Genomic DNA, 14,158 nt, shown 5'->3' with positions numbered 1-14,158 from the left:
GACTCAGTTCTCCCCACCCCCACTCCTGCCAACTTCCAAGGTGATATCAACAAACATGCAGACAGTCCACTCCACGCGGCCTCTGTTCCTTGACCTCGGCCCTGCTGGCTCTTGTCTGCCTCGTCACCATCCACTGCTTCTCCACGCCACACACGCATCGCCCTCTCTGAGGCCACCCCTGCTCCTGTAGGGCTCAGGCCCTTGCTGTCCTGACTACGGTCACCCAACTTTAGAGCAACTGCCACAGTCTCAATCCTTCCATCTTCTCCCATGTTTCCTCCGCGGTTGACTCCGCTGACTGCAGGGCTGATCACCCGGGCTGTTCCTCGGCGCCCGAACAGCCCCCTCCGCGGCCTTGCGCCCCACCCCTCCATGGCAGCATCGTAGAAAACCCCTCCGTGGACTCCAGCCTCGCCTGAGCCCCCAGACCCCTCCGCACTCTCTCCCCAGCTCCACCTCTCGCCCCTCAGCAGCTGCTGCAAACCCTCGGCCGCCTCCTGGAGCTTCCGTGTCACCTCCCAGCTCCTCCCTCCCACTCCGGAGAAAGCCAGGCCCTCAGGACCGATGAACAAATGGCTTCAACTTCTGGCCCCCCACCTGCGAACTCACCTTCCCTGCCTCCATCTTCCCCTGCCCTGGTAGCCTCAGAGGAGGTGTCCTTCCTGCCTGTCGGGATGGACTGTCCACAACCTGAGACCATTCGTGGCACGACTGATCCACCCTCGCGCTCTCTCTCAGCCCTGCAGCCCGTGGGTCTCGGCGCATCCCGAACAAGCTCTCCTGTGCCCTGCCAGCCGCGGTCTAGCTCTCCTTCTTAGCTCACCTTCCAGAACACTCACTGTCACCGCATTCTCACTACTTATATCTCCTCGATCCGTCTGGCTTCTGCCTGTGAAAAGTGTGGCCTCCCCAACTCAGATTTACTTGTGATCATGCAATTGTTCAGGTCCCTCTGATGGGACGTGGGCAGCCAAGCACTGTGGCTGGGGGCAAAACAGGAATGGGCGGGGCACAGGCCACACAGCAGTGCCCAGGGTCAGAGGCTCACAGAATGAATGCGCAGCCACAAGGGCCCAGAGAGCACTGCCCTCCACGTTCCCGTCTCCCCACATGCGAGCTATGCTCGTTACCCATCTGCGCTTTCACGTGGCCGCCTGCCCTCCCTCTTCCCACCCTGGTCTTCCGCGCTCTCTGCGATCGCCCAGGGAGAAGGACTCCTCTCTGGGGTCCCCTACAGAACCCTGCACAGCGCTGGGTCCTCTGCGCTGACGGATCTGTAATTAGCCTGTCACCTGAGTAAGGAGCCGGGTGTGCTTCTAAAATGAATCAGAACACGGAAGATGAACAGACCGTCTTCCCAGCAAGCTTCACCCCTGCCCTGGCTATCCTGTGGGTGCTGTCCTTTATCAAAATCCTCTTTCTCATCAAGAGCGCAGAGACAGAATGCAGTTTAGACATCAGAATAAGGTCCCCTCTAGCTAGTTCTGTGAGTCAGGAACTCCACGTTTGGGAAGCCTGTTGGGTTTGAAGCCCTCAGCTGTCCACTGGCTCACTGTTGAGTGTTCAGTTGTGTTTTTTCTGGTCAGCAGCTCATTTGTCTATACCTGGGCTGTCCACCTACTCATGGCGAAAAGAGTCATTTGCCAAGCACCATGCTAAGTGCTCAGAACTCAGTGTCCCGCGAAGTAGGTATTATTTTATATCATTTCCTGGACGAGGAAACTGAAGTTCAGAGGGGTCAAGTGACTTGCCCAAAGTCACACAGACATCCAGTGGTAGAGGCAAGTCTGCATTGTGCTGCTGGGATTGGACGTCCCAGCAGGCAGGTGTCGCAGTGGAATCACTGCCTTGGAACAGGCCTGTGCTGTTTCATGACCAAAGAGGCATCGGTGACGCCAGTGGTGGCATAAGAGCTATTTTTAAGTACGTGCAGGCCTTTAGCGTCAGGAAGGCAGTGACCCTGTTCCGGGGATCCCCAGGGGTCAGGAGTGTGACATGGCCAATTATGCTTGCTACAAGCCGGCACCGCTTGGACCACTTCACGGTGCCCAGCGCCCCTGCGAGGCAGGTATGAGTATTATCTACATTTCACGCAGGAGCAAACCGAGGCACAGAGAGGGCAAGCAGTCACTCAGGGGTGCACAGCTGGCCAAGTAGCAGGGCTGGGCCAGGCCAGCTGGCTCGGGAGCCTGTGCTCTGAACCGCTGTCCTTTCTTGCCTCTGTGCTGGGAGGAGGTCGCCACAAAGAAAAAGCCTGGGACGTGGGTGTCAAGAAGCACCAGCCACCATAAGAAGAGCCTGGAAGGGTGAACTCCTCCACCTCTGATGCCACGGCCCAGATATTTGGGGAGGGGCAGGGAGACCTGTGCACCAGGTGGGAGGCGAATCGAGGGGACCTGAGAGGCCGCTCAGCTCCCTGAGCGTCCAGCACGGGCCCCCTTCCAGCCCAGGCGCCCCTCACCTTCTTTGCAGTCGTGCTTGTTGTCGTGGAGCACGAAGCCGCTGCGGCACTGACACTCGTAGCTGCCGAATGTGTTGACGCAATCTTGCTGGCAGCCGCCGTTATCCTTGGAGCACTCGTCCTTGTCTGTGGGGAGCAAACAAGGGCAGGCCGGGTCTGTGTGAGGTCCGGTCGCCCCAGGGAAGCGGACGCCTAGCTGGGCTTCCCCCGACCAGGAGAGAGCGGCAGCCGGCCAGAGCCGGCCAGGCCCGGCGGGGAGTGGGCGGCCAAGGCGCTGAGGGGTCCGCGGGGCACTGCGTCAAGCCGTCAAGCGGAACCAGCTGAGCGGGGCCCAGCTGCAGGAGAGAGAGGAGCAGGGTGGGTGGAGGAGGGCTGGGAGTCCGCAGCGGACCAGCTTGGGAACCCCCTACCATTACCTGCTTACTGGACAGACGGACAAGTGGAAAAACAGACACACGGACAAGCAGACTGCAAGAGAAAGGAGCAGGACGCAGGGGTCCCTCTTTTACTTCACAACAGGAAATGTCACAGACACCATCAAAATGGGGGGGATGGGGACGGTCCCCCTGTCCGCGTGCAGGGGGCAGGGGGAGTGGAGAGCACCAGTTCTGTCCGGCCAGAGAGGGGCAGGCCGGGTGGCAGAGCGGAGGCGGGGGCTGGGGGGGCACCGACGCCCCCATCCCATTCCGTCCAAGGTGAGGTTCCTGAGTAACAAAGGGTCCGGGAGGCCTGGCAGGCCTCACTGGGGGGTCCGGTTTCTTTTCTGCACTCGGAATTTGAGCTGGTGGGGGCGTCCCCGAGGGGGCTGCAGAGCTGGCCTCTTTTCTGAAACGAGAGAGAGAAGGAGAAAGGGGACCGAGGGGTGGGGGTGCAGGGCAGGGGCCAGGGAGGGAGAGCTGTGAACACCAGACCCAGGCCTCCGAGGCAGGTTGCGGGGCGGGGCGGGAAGTCAGGCGGACACACATGCAGGGCCATGTCCGGGCGCAGCCAGGGCACGGAGGGCTGGGTTAGCAGGGGGAGGAGGCACAGCGACAGGGACGGAGACAGAGCCTGTGGCAGGGAGAAGGCCTGGAGCGACGCGCGTGCGCATCGGGAAGGAGAGAAACGGGGAGCAGGACACGGAAGGGCGCGGGGGGTGCCCCGCTCTGCCTCTCGCCCTGGCGGCTGCAGCTACAGAATGTGTTAGACAGAGACACACACTCACACGAACACACTGCAGACACGAGGTCCCTGCACAACTCTGCGCGTGGATGACTGTTGCCCAAACGTGCAACGTGGACACTGATCCACAGACACGCACATCCGTGTGCACGTGGTACACACCACCCACACACACATAGACACGCATCCACAACAGACTGCACAAATGCGGACACAGACACCGCCAACCTCACACACATCACACGAGAGATACACCACGTTCTCCCATACCTGTGTGAGGAAGCAGGCACAGATACAGAGGGAGAGGGACACACGTGCACACACAGGAACGTGGCCACCCACACACAGATACAAAGACACGTATGAAGGCAGAGCTGTGCGCGCACTCACATGAACACACGTGTGTGCACTAACTCACAGCAGCACACATGGTCACGGGTGTGTGTATGTCACAGCCACATACTCAGGAGTGTCTGTGGTCACTTGGGGAATGGTGTACCTGGCGTAGAGCCAGGCATTCAGGGGAGGTGTGTGGGTCCCAGTGGACACCCAGAATTCCAGGTGAGCCATGAGGTAGGAAAAGATGTCTGCTGGCATTCAGCTGGCCAGGTGGAGTCTGTGCCGGGGGCCCCGTGCCTGGTGTCCGTCAGGAGAGGGGCCCGAGGGCTGGAGCACTGCCTCCCAGAGGACCCTGCTTCTCCAACCTGGGCTCAGGCGGGCCAGACCCCTCGGGCCCCCAGGCACCCAGGGCCAAGAGGTGGAGGCCCCAAGTCCTTCCCAAGGGCTGTGCTCAGTGACCACATCAGAGGGGCCTGATGGAGGGCAGCAGCCTTGCAGGAATGTGCGGGTAGGGGCACCCCATGACCCATCCTGGGGGTCCTGGCCAGTGGCTGTGCTGGGAGCATCAGGGGGCCCAGCTCGTGGACTGAGCAAAGACTTCCCTGACATGTTCTGATCCCCACTCCCTCCTTGTATTTGCACCCCAAATACCTGGTCCAGTGGCTGGCACATAGTAGGGGTAAAATAATTACTTGCCAAATGAATGAGTGATTGGCTAAGTGAATGGCTGAATGAATGAATGAATGAGGGAAGGCGAGTCCTGAGGAAGGCTGCTTCAGCTTCGGGGGCAGGTGTGGGCAGCCTCCCCTCGGAGCCAGGGGAGCAGGCTGCGGGAGGGGCAGGGCGGGAGGTGGCACGGGCCCAGGCAAGGAGATGGCACTCACCCTACAGTGCCCAAATGCCCCGGAAGGTGGCTGGGGTCAGACCGGAGGTCTTCAGGCTGTTTCTTCTCCTTCTTGGCTTAGGGTCTCTTCGATGGGTGTCCCAAAAGTCCAAACAGCCCCCCTCCTGGGGGGGCCACAGTCAGATGCCCCAGGCCCTGAGGGCTGAACCTGGATGCCCACTGGTGGGGGTCCTCTGCGGCTCTCTCGTGCGATGGGGCAATCAATGTGTGTGCACACGCGTGTGCGTGTGCATGTGTGTGTGTGTCTCTGTGCAGGGATGAGGGTGGGATGGGCATGGTGTTGTGCAGAGGGTGAGGGAGGAGGGCAGTAACTCCAGGCCTGACAGCTGTGAGTGTCGGTCCCCCGCCTCCTCCAAGACTGGAGCAACAGAAGGGCAGGAAGAGACGAGAGTAAGCAGGTAATGGTTTCCCCGGGGCGGAGCCCCCACCCCCAGCAGGTGTTACATCCCCTCAGCCCTCTGGTGAGCACCTCGTGGGAGTCCCAGGTGGGCGCAGGGAAGAGAGGGATTGGCATTGCAGGGGAGGGTCTCAGCAAGCAGTGGCCGGGGGCTGTGGGCAGAAGGTCAACGGGGCACTTTAAGCAGAGCAGGGTGGCTGGCAGTGCCAAGCGGGGGACCAGTGCACGGGGGCAGGTGCACGCATCCAGGTGGGGCAGGCGGGGTGCAGGGCGGCCACATGGGGGGCTCGAGGATGCAGGAGCCTGGGCGAAGGGGGGAAAAGGAAGGCAGCGTGGACTCGGCCATGGGCGTCCTGCCTTCCTGCCCGCCCCCGTCTGGCCCGCCGGGCGTGATGGGGTGAGGAGCCCCAGGCTGTTCCTCCATGACACCACCTGCTCTGGCCAGCCCGCCGACCTCCCGCCGTCCCCAACGCTCTACTCCACGGAGCTCCTGCCGCCCCTGGAGGACCACCAGCCTCCTATGGCCTCATCCCAGGGCAATGGACTGAAGGGTTCACCACGCAGGGCAGGGAGGGGTGTCCCGGGACCACCCCCCGCAGAGGCCTAGCTCAGAGAGGCTGGGCAGGGCGCTGCTGGCTACCACGTAGCCCACCCGACGACGGGGCTAGCAAAGGGTCAGATGAGGCCGAGGGACTGGGCCGGGGCCTCCCGTGGGGCAGCTCTCAGTGTATGCAGGCTGACGGCATGCAGACCCCGCCTGCGGGCCGAGGGGGAGTCCGGAGGCTTTGGTACAGGAGGAAGGGGGTGCGACTCCTGTTTCTGAAGGCCCCGGCATGAACCTGTTTGGCTTGTGCAGGGTCTGATTAGAAGTCAGGCCGCCGCCAGAGAATCTGCCCCCACGTGGTCCAAGGCAAACGCCCTCCTCTCCTCCACCCACCCCGTGTTCTCGGCCACACTGAACTCCCTGTTCTCAGGACCAGCCTCGGCCCGCGTGGCTCCTGACACCGGGGACGCCCTCTCCTTCACTTCTGTGTGCTTGTGTCCGCCCGTCCTCAGGCCCGGGCGTTATAGCCCTGGGGTCTCAAGAACAAGGGACTCAGATGCCGGAGGGCCTGGCCTGCGCGGGAGGGGGTGGGGCGAAGCAGGGGGCAGACTCTGCCCGTGGGTGCCCGGGAGCGCTGGGGCGGGCAGAAGGGGAGCCCCGTCCTCCGAGGGGAGGCGGGGCCGGGAGCCGGGGAGTCCGGGGTTACCTGAGAAGAAGTGGGCCTTGAAGCCCTTTTTGGACACGGTGTTGTCGGACTTGAACTCCACGCGCATGTTGTTGTACTGGGAGGTGATGACCTCGGGCTTCTCGGAGCCACAGAACTTGCCGTGCAGCTTGGAGTCGGCCGTGAGTCCGCTGCGCACCTCCACGAAGTCGTACTTGCACACCTGCAGGGGAGCCCAGCTCAGGCCTGCCTCCTCCAGGAAGCCCCCCAGACCACTCCCACCCTGGGGGCGCTCTCTCTTCTGCAGATCCTTTAGCCCTTCAGTCCCCGCCCTGGAGCCTCCTATGGTCCCCGCGCACACCCAAGCCCGCCCCAAGCCTTCCCTCTCCGCACAGCCCTCCCTGACTCGATATCCTTCACCCCACTTGCCACAAGCCCCCCTGGCCTCCGAGCCCTGCCCCCGAGCCTGCGGTACCTCCCCGAATTGGGAACAGTCTCTCCCCCTCGACATCCACACGGCATTTCTGCCTGGACCTCTCGAAGGGTAGGAAGCACCCAAGCCAAGCGCCACACCCCACACCTCCCCATCCCTCCTCAGCCCCTGGTGGCACTTACGTCATTGCCTTCCGTCTCGAAGAAGTCAAACTGCAGGGAGATGCGGTACTGGGTGGGGGCCACCAGCTGCCAGATGCAGTTTTTGTTGGGGGGGTACTCCTTGGGCCAGCCGGGGCTGGTGATGGAGCCGTTGAGCTTGGTGAGGAATCCGCCACAGGCAGCTGGGGGACAAGAGAGGTGGCATCATCTGTGGCGGGGTCCCTGCTGGGGGTGGGGTGCAGTAAGGAGGGGATGGGGGCACTGTGGACTTCCACAGCCTGGGGGCCTGTGTCTGGTCCCCAAGGGACAGACTGAGAGAGGCAGGGTGAGGTGCTTGTCTTCAGAGGTGAGCCTATACGGGGACAGGAGCGGGGCGTTCCTGGCAGGCACGGGAACTCAGGGGTGCGGCAAGATGGGCACAGTGAGCTGGAGCCTGGGGGTGCTGCACCAGCATCTCGGGAGTGCGCACAGAGAGGCTGAAGCCCAGTGCCTGTCCAACAACAGTGGTCTCCAAATTGTGACTCGTAACCGTCTGGTGGGTGGTGACATCGATCAGCAAGTCAAGATCAGCATTTATTAAAAAATGAATAAGAATGAAAAAAAAAAAAAACCCAAGCCAGAGTGCGTCACGTCTGGTAACAGCATACTCTTGGAGGTTGCCACGTAAAATGCATTTCTCATCTGTGAATTACGGAGAGTGCCAGGGTATCCTTCCAGCTTTCTCAGGAAGGGGTCTGTCCAGGGGCGGAAGAAATCTCAGCTGGGGGGCCGGGGCTGGGGAGGAGACGGGATCGGAGGCAGGCTGGGGGCACTCACCCTCACAGCGGCGCTTGTCCGGGGCCAGCTCGTACCCAGGGTCGCAGCTGCACTTGTAGCTGCCCAGGGTGTTGAGGCAGCGCTGTTCGCAGCCCCCGCGGTTGGGCCGAGAGCACTCGTCCACCTCTGCGGTGGGAGGAAAGGGTGTCACAGACTCCAGGCTGGGGCTTGGGTCCTCTTTCTGCCTCTGCTTGAGGGTCAAGTCCAGGGTCCCTCAGGCTTCCTGTGACCACCCCTCACCCTAATTAATGCAGCTGGGGAAGTCGGCAGTGAGCCTCACTTGTCTACTCAGCTCCGAGGCCCCAGCCGGCCCTCCAAGACTGCTCGGAACCTCACGGCGGACCCCACAAAGCCTTCCTTCCGAGCACACGGGCTGAGCTGGTGGCCACTACCATTTCCTGATGCCTCTTGTGTGCCGTTCCCTGACTGAGGACCCTCCTTTCATTTCTCCTTCAATCCTTGCACGCAGCCTGTGACGAAGGGACTGTTACTGTGCCCATTTTGCAGATGAGCAACTGAGGCTCAGGGAGAAAACCCTGCCCGGTATCCACCTGCCTTGCTTCCTCCCTGAGCTTCGACAGCACGTCCTGCCTGTACTCACGGGGTGGCCCCGTCTCCCCAGCCAGCCCCGAGCTCCTTCAGGGCAGGCCCAGGGTCTCGCTGGCACCTGTGTGCCTCGGCGGGTCTGCTTGGAAGGAGCGAGTGAGGAAGGAAGGAAGGAGAAGGACTGGCCACCGGGGTAGGCAGGGGAGGCGGCACCTTTGAAAAAGTTGACAGCGAAGCCGGCTTTGTTAATGGACCCGTCGGAGACGAACTTGAGCCAGAGGCGGCTGGACGTGCTCTTGATGTCGTCGGGTTTCTCGTAGCCGCAGTAGCGCCCGATGAGGGTGCTGCTCTCGCTGTGCCCGTCGCGCACCTCCAGGTAGTCGTAGGCACAGCTGTCGTGCCGCTCGATCTGGGGGTCGGGGCTCGATCAGCGGAAGGGGCTCCGGCTGCCAGGGACCCACTCCCCGGGGCCGGCAGAGACTGGGGGGATGTTGTCAAGGGGTGGGGGACTCAGGTACTGGGACACAGGGACTCTGACCCACCTCAAAGGACTGGAACGTGAGGCCCACGTGGAAGCCCTCGGACACCTGGATCCGCCAGACGCAGACTTTGCTGGGCCGGTAGTCGTCTGGGTAGTTGGGTGATTGTATGTGGCCATTGTCCTTTTTCACATCACCTCCGCAGATGGCTTTGGGGACACAGGGTGAGGCAGGAAGGGCGCTTGGTCACTCCTCCAGCCCGCCCACACCCCCTTGGCTTCCCGCTGCCCCCGCCCCAGCCCCCGCCAATCCCACGCTCCCTCTGCAGACCCACGACCTTGCCCCTTGGGTGCCAGGAGGGGCTCGTTCTAGGATGTCCAGGGACCTCGTACCTGACTCACCCCCGCCCCGCGCCCCTCCTCAGTACCTTCGTAGACTGCGAAGAAGCCCTTTCCAACCCAGTTGCTGCTGCTGCGGAATTCAACCCAGAGGCGGCTGTCGGTGGACACGATGGGCTCGGGGAGTTTGCCCCCACAGAACCGGCCTGCACAGACAGTGTGGACGGAGCAGCCGTGAGCCCGGAGCCCGTCCCTGGAGAAGCCCCACCTCTCCAGAAGGCTCCGGCGCTCGGGCCCTGGTGTGTGGCCACTCTCCTGCACTCAGCCCCAAGACTGCACCCCCTCCACCTGGCTTCCATCTGGTCCAAGGTCCAACTTGGCTTTGAAGAGCCAGAGACCACTTGAGGGTTGGACATGAGTCTGCTTCTAGGAGAAAAGGCGGATCTTCATATATCCGACTATACACATCTTTTATTTACCTTTCTAAAGGTATATAACCATCATTACTTAACTTTTCTTATTTGGTCTCCATGCGAGAAATAACCAGAAACAAACACGGCTTTCTCTGCATGTTACGAACTGCTCTCACAGACGTGTTTTTATTTGCTCAAAGGCAGGGGATGCCCCAGGATCCCAAATAAATCCCAGCATCTGGTGACTGGGTCCAAAAATGTCCCCTTTGACAGAGCCTTTTGGCTAAGGGTTTCCTGAAGGGACCAGAAGTCAGTCCAAATCCAAATCCCTGTGAGCGATGCTTAGAATTATTTGTATATTGTACATGCACAATTCACGTTAAAGTTAACTGTTTCATACAGTTTATTTTTTTAAAAAAAGGGAAAGGTCCCTTTTGAAATAAAAACCAACAAAAGTCAACACACATGGGTGAGGCTGGCCATCTGTGGAATTCTTTGTAGTCAAGAATTGATTTGGGATGATTTGTGTGTTCCTAATAAGGCTGGGTGTTTCCCAACTTCCAGCAAGGGACAGAGGGTGCTGGCCGAGGAATGTAAGTTATGAAAAAGCAACTGCAACCCTGGATACGCTAACACGTCTGCAGGAGGAAGTGTTGTAATGACAGCTGCTTTGGGCGACCAAAAAGGAATCCTGGAATATCAAACAGAGTGAGCGAGAGTTTGTCAGGCTGCTTTGGGCGCCGGCTGTGCGGCAAAGGCTCTACCACTAAAGAGCAGCCCTGAGCCCCCTGGGGTCGTGTCCAGCTCAGAGGAGAATCACACAGCTCCTCAGGCTTCACGCAGACCCCCTCTGGCATCACCTGCCACCCTCTGCCCTAATTCTAGGTTCATTAAAGCACCTTCTGTCCTGCAGTTTTGACCCATTTATTTATCTCCCACTGAGGCAGCCCCCAACGCCCCCCACTACCGGGGATAAAGTATCCCGTGCAGACCAGGCCGGGCCGCTACACGGCTATGCAGCATCTACAGTGAGCTAAGAGAAGGGCTGGTAGATTTACAGCGAGTCTCTTTTTGAGCCAGGTTGCATTGTGGGCACCGACAGCCAGAACCTTGCAGGCAGAAAAAATGGGGGTGCCTCCACAATGGCCCAGGTGAGGAGGAGAGCCTGAGGCCGTGGGGGTGCACAGAACAGTCTGTCCGGCTCTCTCCAGCAGCTCCTATGATTCCCTGCACCCACAGAGTGACAGCCACCCTTGGAGGGACGGCCGGAAGCCTGCACTGAGGACTCTGAGGTCCGGATCAGGGACGGGACTTGCTCAATGTCACACGGCTAAGTTAGAGAAGCCTCCACCAGGACTCCTGGTTCCCGTGCCAGGATGTCGCCCCTGGCCAAGGACTGGGCCCCGGAGGAGGAGGAAGAGAGCGTGGTGAGGGTAGTTCTTAGAAGGACCAGCCGTGGAGGAGGCGGGGTGGGCGAGTGCCCTTACCTCGGAGGGGCGCCTTCCTCCAGAAGCCGTCTCTGACCTCCACGTAGTCGTACCAGCACAGGCGGCTGCGGTACAGGTCCATGGACGTGAAGTTCAGGATGATCTGGGGGCGAGGGGGCGGGAAGAGGGTCACGCTGTGCCCCACACTGGCCGGCCCCCCGCCAGCCCCACAACCACTGACCGCCTCACGCTAGGCGGGTCACCATCATGAGAGTTAGCGGGTTCCGAAAAGGAGCTCCTGGCCCAGCCACGACATTCCTCCCCAGTCATCTGCCAGTTACGGTCATTGTCCCCAGATGGCCGGGCCAGTCCTTGCGGGCACGGCCTCTCTGTTCCCCTCGCAAGACACACGAGAGCCCGGGGGTCCCGCAGCACCGCTCCCCCAGCGAGGAGCCATCGCTTTGGCTCAAACGCCAGCTCCAGCTCTCCGCGTCGTCAACTTAGACCCCACAGATCTACGTAAAGGGAACAGGTCTCCTCAGTGACAGGGAGGACCCAGGGCGGCACAAGGGCACTGGGGCGTCTGAAATGGGAACGAGGGGTGCAGCAGGAGAGGCAGCGGGAAGACAGGCCGGGTCCCCGGTCATCACGTATTCACTGAGCACCGACTCGGGCAGGGGCAGGCTGACTGCTGCGGGGACACCGGATCCGAATCCTGTCCTCAGGGAGCTTAGGATAAGGGACGAGACACACTCGTGAGAAACCTCAGACTCCGGTCCCCCAGCCCGGGCCGAACCTCGGCTCTGCACTTCCTGCTGCGAGTCCTCGGGCAAACCACCCAGCCTCCCGACCTCAGCTGCGTCTAGAATGGGGACAGGAGCCCCTGCCCTGACACAGCTGACACAGCGCTTGCTGGGGACAGGCACTGTATGTTCTAAGCGCCTCGTGTCAGGCTCTCAGCACGCCGAGTGTTCACGTGATGCTGGAGGAACGGGTGGCACCTTGGTAAGGGCCAATTCTCTCAGCAGACGGGCCTTTTAGAGGAGAGAGCGCACTTCCCAGGCGGGAAACCACTTCCTTGGTGGTTTCCAGAGCGAACCCCAAAGCCTGCTGTGTGTGCAGAGCTCCAACAAGCAGGGACTTCAAGGAAGTGTCTGCGGTGACCTGCGAGGCGTGCGCAGCGCACCCTGGACGGCTGAGGGGTCTCCCGTTCTGTGACAGCGGGTTCCCTGCTGGGGACGGGGACAGGAGGTGTGCCTTCCTGGGGAGTTAGTGGCAGACAGAGGAGAGGCCACGATGAAACATGCCAAGGCGGGCGCTAGCAGCTGCTGTCTGCAGCCAGGCTCAGAGCTGTGGCCGGGCAGGGAAGAGCTCCTGGGTCCCGGCCACCCTGACACGGGCCCGTCGGAATGCCTGGGGACGCCCGCATCCACCCAGACGTCCTTCCCACGTCCTGGCTGTTCACGTCCGTGACCTCTTCTATCCCCCCTCTGTCCCTGCTCGGCCACACACCAATACTGTGCTCACCCTGGCTGCGTCGGGAATCGTGCGCCCCCTCCATAGTCTCAATTTCTGTGATACTCTGTGATCAGAGTGATCAGAGATATAACGAAGTAAGATCATGCTTTTGCAAAGTGTACTAGACGTTACTCTCGATGACTGTTCATCGTCATCTTTGACAGTTATTATTCTTGTTAAAGTCCTGGCATTTTGAAACACTGAGGTTGCAAATCTGTTCCAGCTCTTCCTATGGAGCTCGTTGGATCACATCTCCCTTCTGTCCAAAATCCTTTAAGGCACATGACCCAGAGTAAAATCCCAAGTCCTCACCATGCCCTTGAAGGCCATTTATCATCTGGCCCCATTCTCTCTCCTCCTTGCCTACTTGGCTTGGGCCACATTGACCTTGCTGGTCCTCAAACACACCAAGCCTGTTCCTACCCCAGGGCCTTTGCACTTCCTGCCCTGAAGCTCTTCCCAGCTACCTGCCTGGTGTGTCCCCTCGCTTCCTGCCAGTTTCTCCTCCAGCGTGAATGGAGCCTTCCCCGGCCATCCCACATGAAGCAGTACCCCTCCCCGCCGCACACTGCTGACTTCCTCCCTAACACTCACCGCCATCTGACCTACTGCGCATTTACTTGTTTGTTTATTGTCTCTCCTCTACCCTGCACCAAAATGTAAGCTGCAGGAGGACAGGGATTCTGTTTAATTTTCTGTGGAGTCCTCCGCACATGGCATGTAGCAGGTACTTCATTTCTTAAACAGAATTTTGCTTTTGGAAATCTACTCTACAGATATACTTTTCCAGGTGTGTGTAAAGATGTACATTTAAAGATATTTATTATAGCATTTTTATAATAATGAAAACTTAGGAAAACTTAAATCAAACATCCATCAATACAGACTTTCGGGGGCAACCGAATAAATAAATTAAGGGAAACCGAGAAGGTGGAATTCTACGCAGCCGTAGCATGACAGATAGAGCTACATGTGCTGACATGGAGAATGACGACGATTCGTTGTCGAGCACACCGCGTGTTGCAGAAGACCACATATGTGCACATACAATTCCTTTTTGCCTTGTATGTTTACACGTACACACATACACACACGCTCACATATATGTGCACCCTAGAAGGATCTGGAAGGACACACCAAAGTGTTACCGAGGCTTGGTTCCCTCTGACGAGTGGGATTAGGAGGAGGATCAAGGGGAGAATATTCACTTTTTACTTTATGCATTTCCAGATTGTTCAAATATGTTACAACACACATGTTATCGTTATATCTAATGAACAACAAAAATACCTTGACAAGAGTTGCTGGATGGAGAGGATGCAGAGGGCTGAGAGGGGGCACTCCGGCTCCTAAGCTTCCACCCTTTGCCACTACGGCACGAGGGCCTGCCAACCAATTGTGCGCTGAGAACACGCGCCCACTTCCCTTTCATCTTCAGAAGCAACCCTGGCTCTGCCCAGGGAGGATGAATTCAGACCCACTGAAGAAGAAACCACGCCCAGCAGGCGGAACCCCGAAGGGCCCACCCAAGACGTCCTAAGAGGCGGAGGAACTAGA

General features: G+C 59.6%; 1 protein-coding gene across 4 annotated transcripts in view; it reads right to left on the bottom strand.

Moving 5' to 3' along the window:
* BMP1 (bone morphogenetic protein 1) overlaps positions 1-14,158 on the bottom strand; it is a 37,727-nt gene that overhangs the window by 4,858 nt on the left and 18,711 nt on the right. For 3 of the 4 annotated variants that reach the window (XM_012663032.1, XM_012663033.1, XM_012663034.1), the window contains 8 exons: positions 11,144-11,246; positions 9,333-9,449; positions 8,969-9,114; positions 8,640-8,835; positions 7,881-8,006; positions 7,086-7,246; positions 6,513-6,693; positions 2,462-2,587 (listed from right to left, as the gene is read on the bottom strand). In XM_012663032.1, coding sequence (XP_012518486.1) covers positions 2,462-2,587; positions 6,513-6,693; positions 7,086-7,246; positions 7,881-8,006; positions 8,640-8,835; positions 8,969-9,114; positions 9,333-9,449; positions 11,144-11,246 — 1,156 coding nt within the window. Of the gene's footprint in view, positions 1-2,461; positions 2,588-2,930; positions 3,287-6,512; positions 6,694-7,085; positions 7,247-7,880; positions 8,007-8,639; positions 8,836-8,968; positions 9,115-9,332; positions 9,450-11,143; positions 11,247-14,158 lie in introns of those variants that run through there. The other variant, XM_012663035.1, reaches the window with a different exon arrangement.

This window comes from Propithecus coquereli, unplaced genomic scaffold, assembly GCF_000956105.1.
Source record: "Propithecus coquereli isolate 6110/MARCELLA unplaced genomic scaffold, Pcoq_1.0 Scaffold79, whole genome shotgun sequence".
Lineage (NCBI taxonomy): Eukaryota > Metazoa > Chordata > Mammalia > Primates > Indriidae > Propithecus > Propithecus coquereli.
This window is presented reverse-complemented; position numbering and strand designations above follow the sequence as displayed.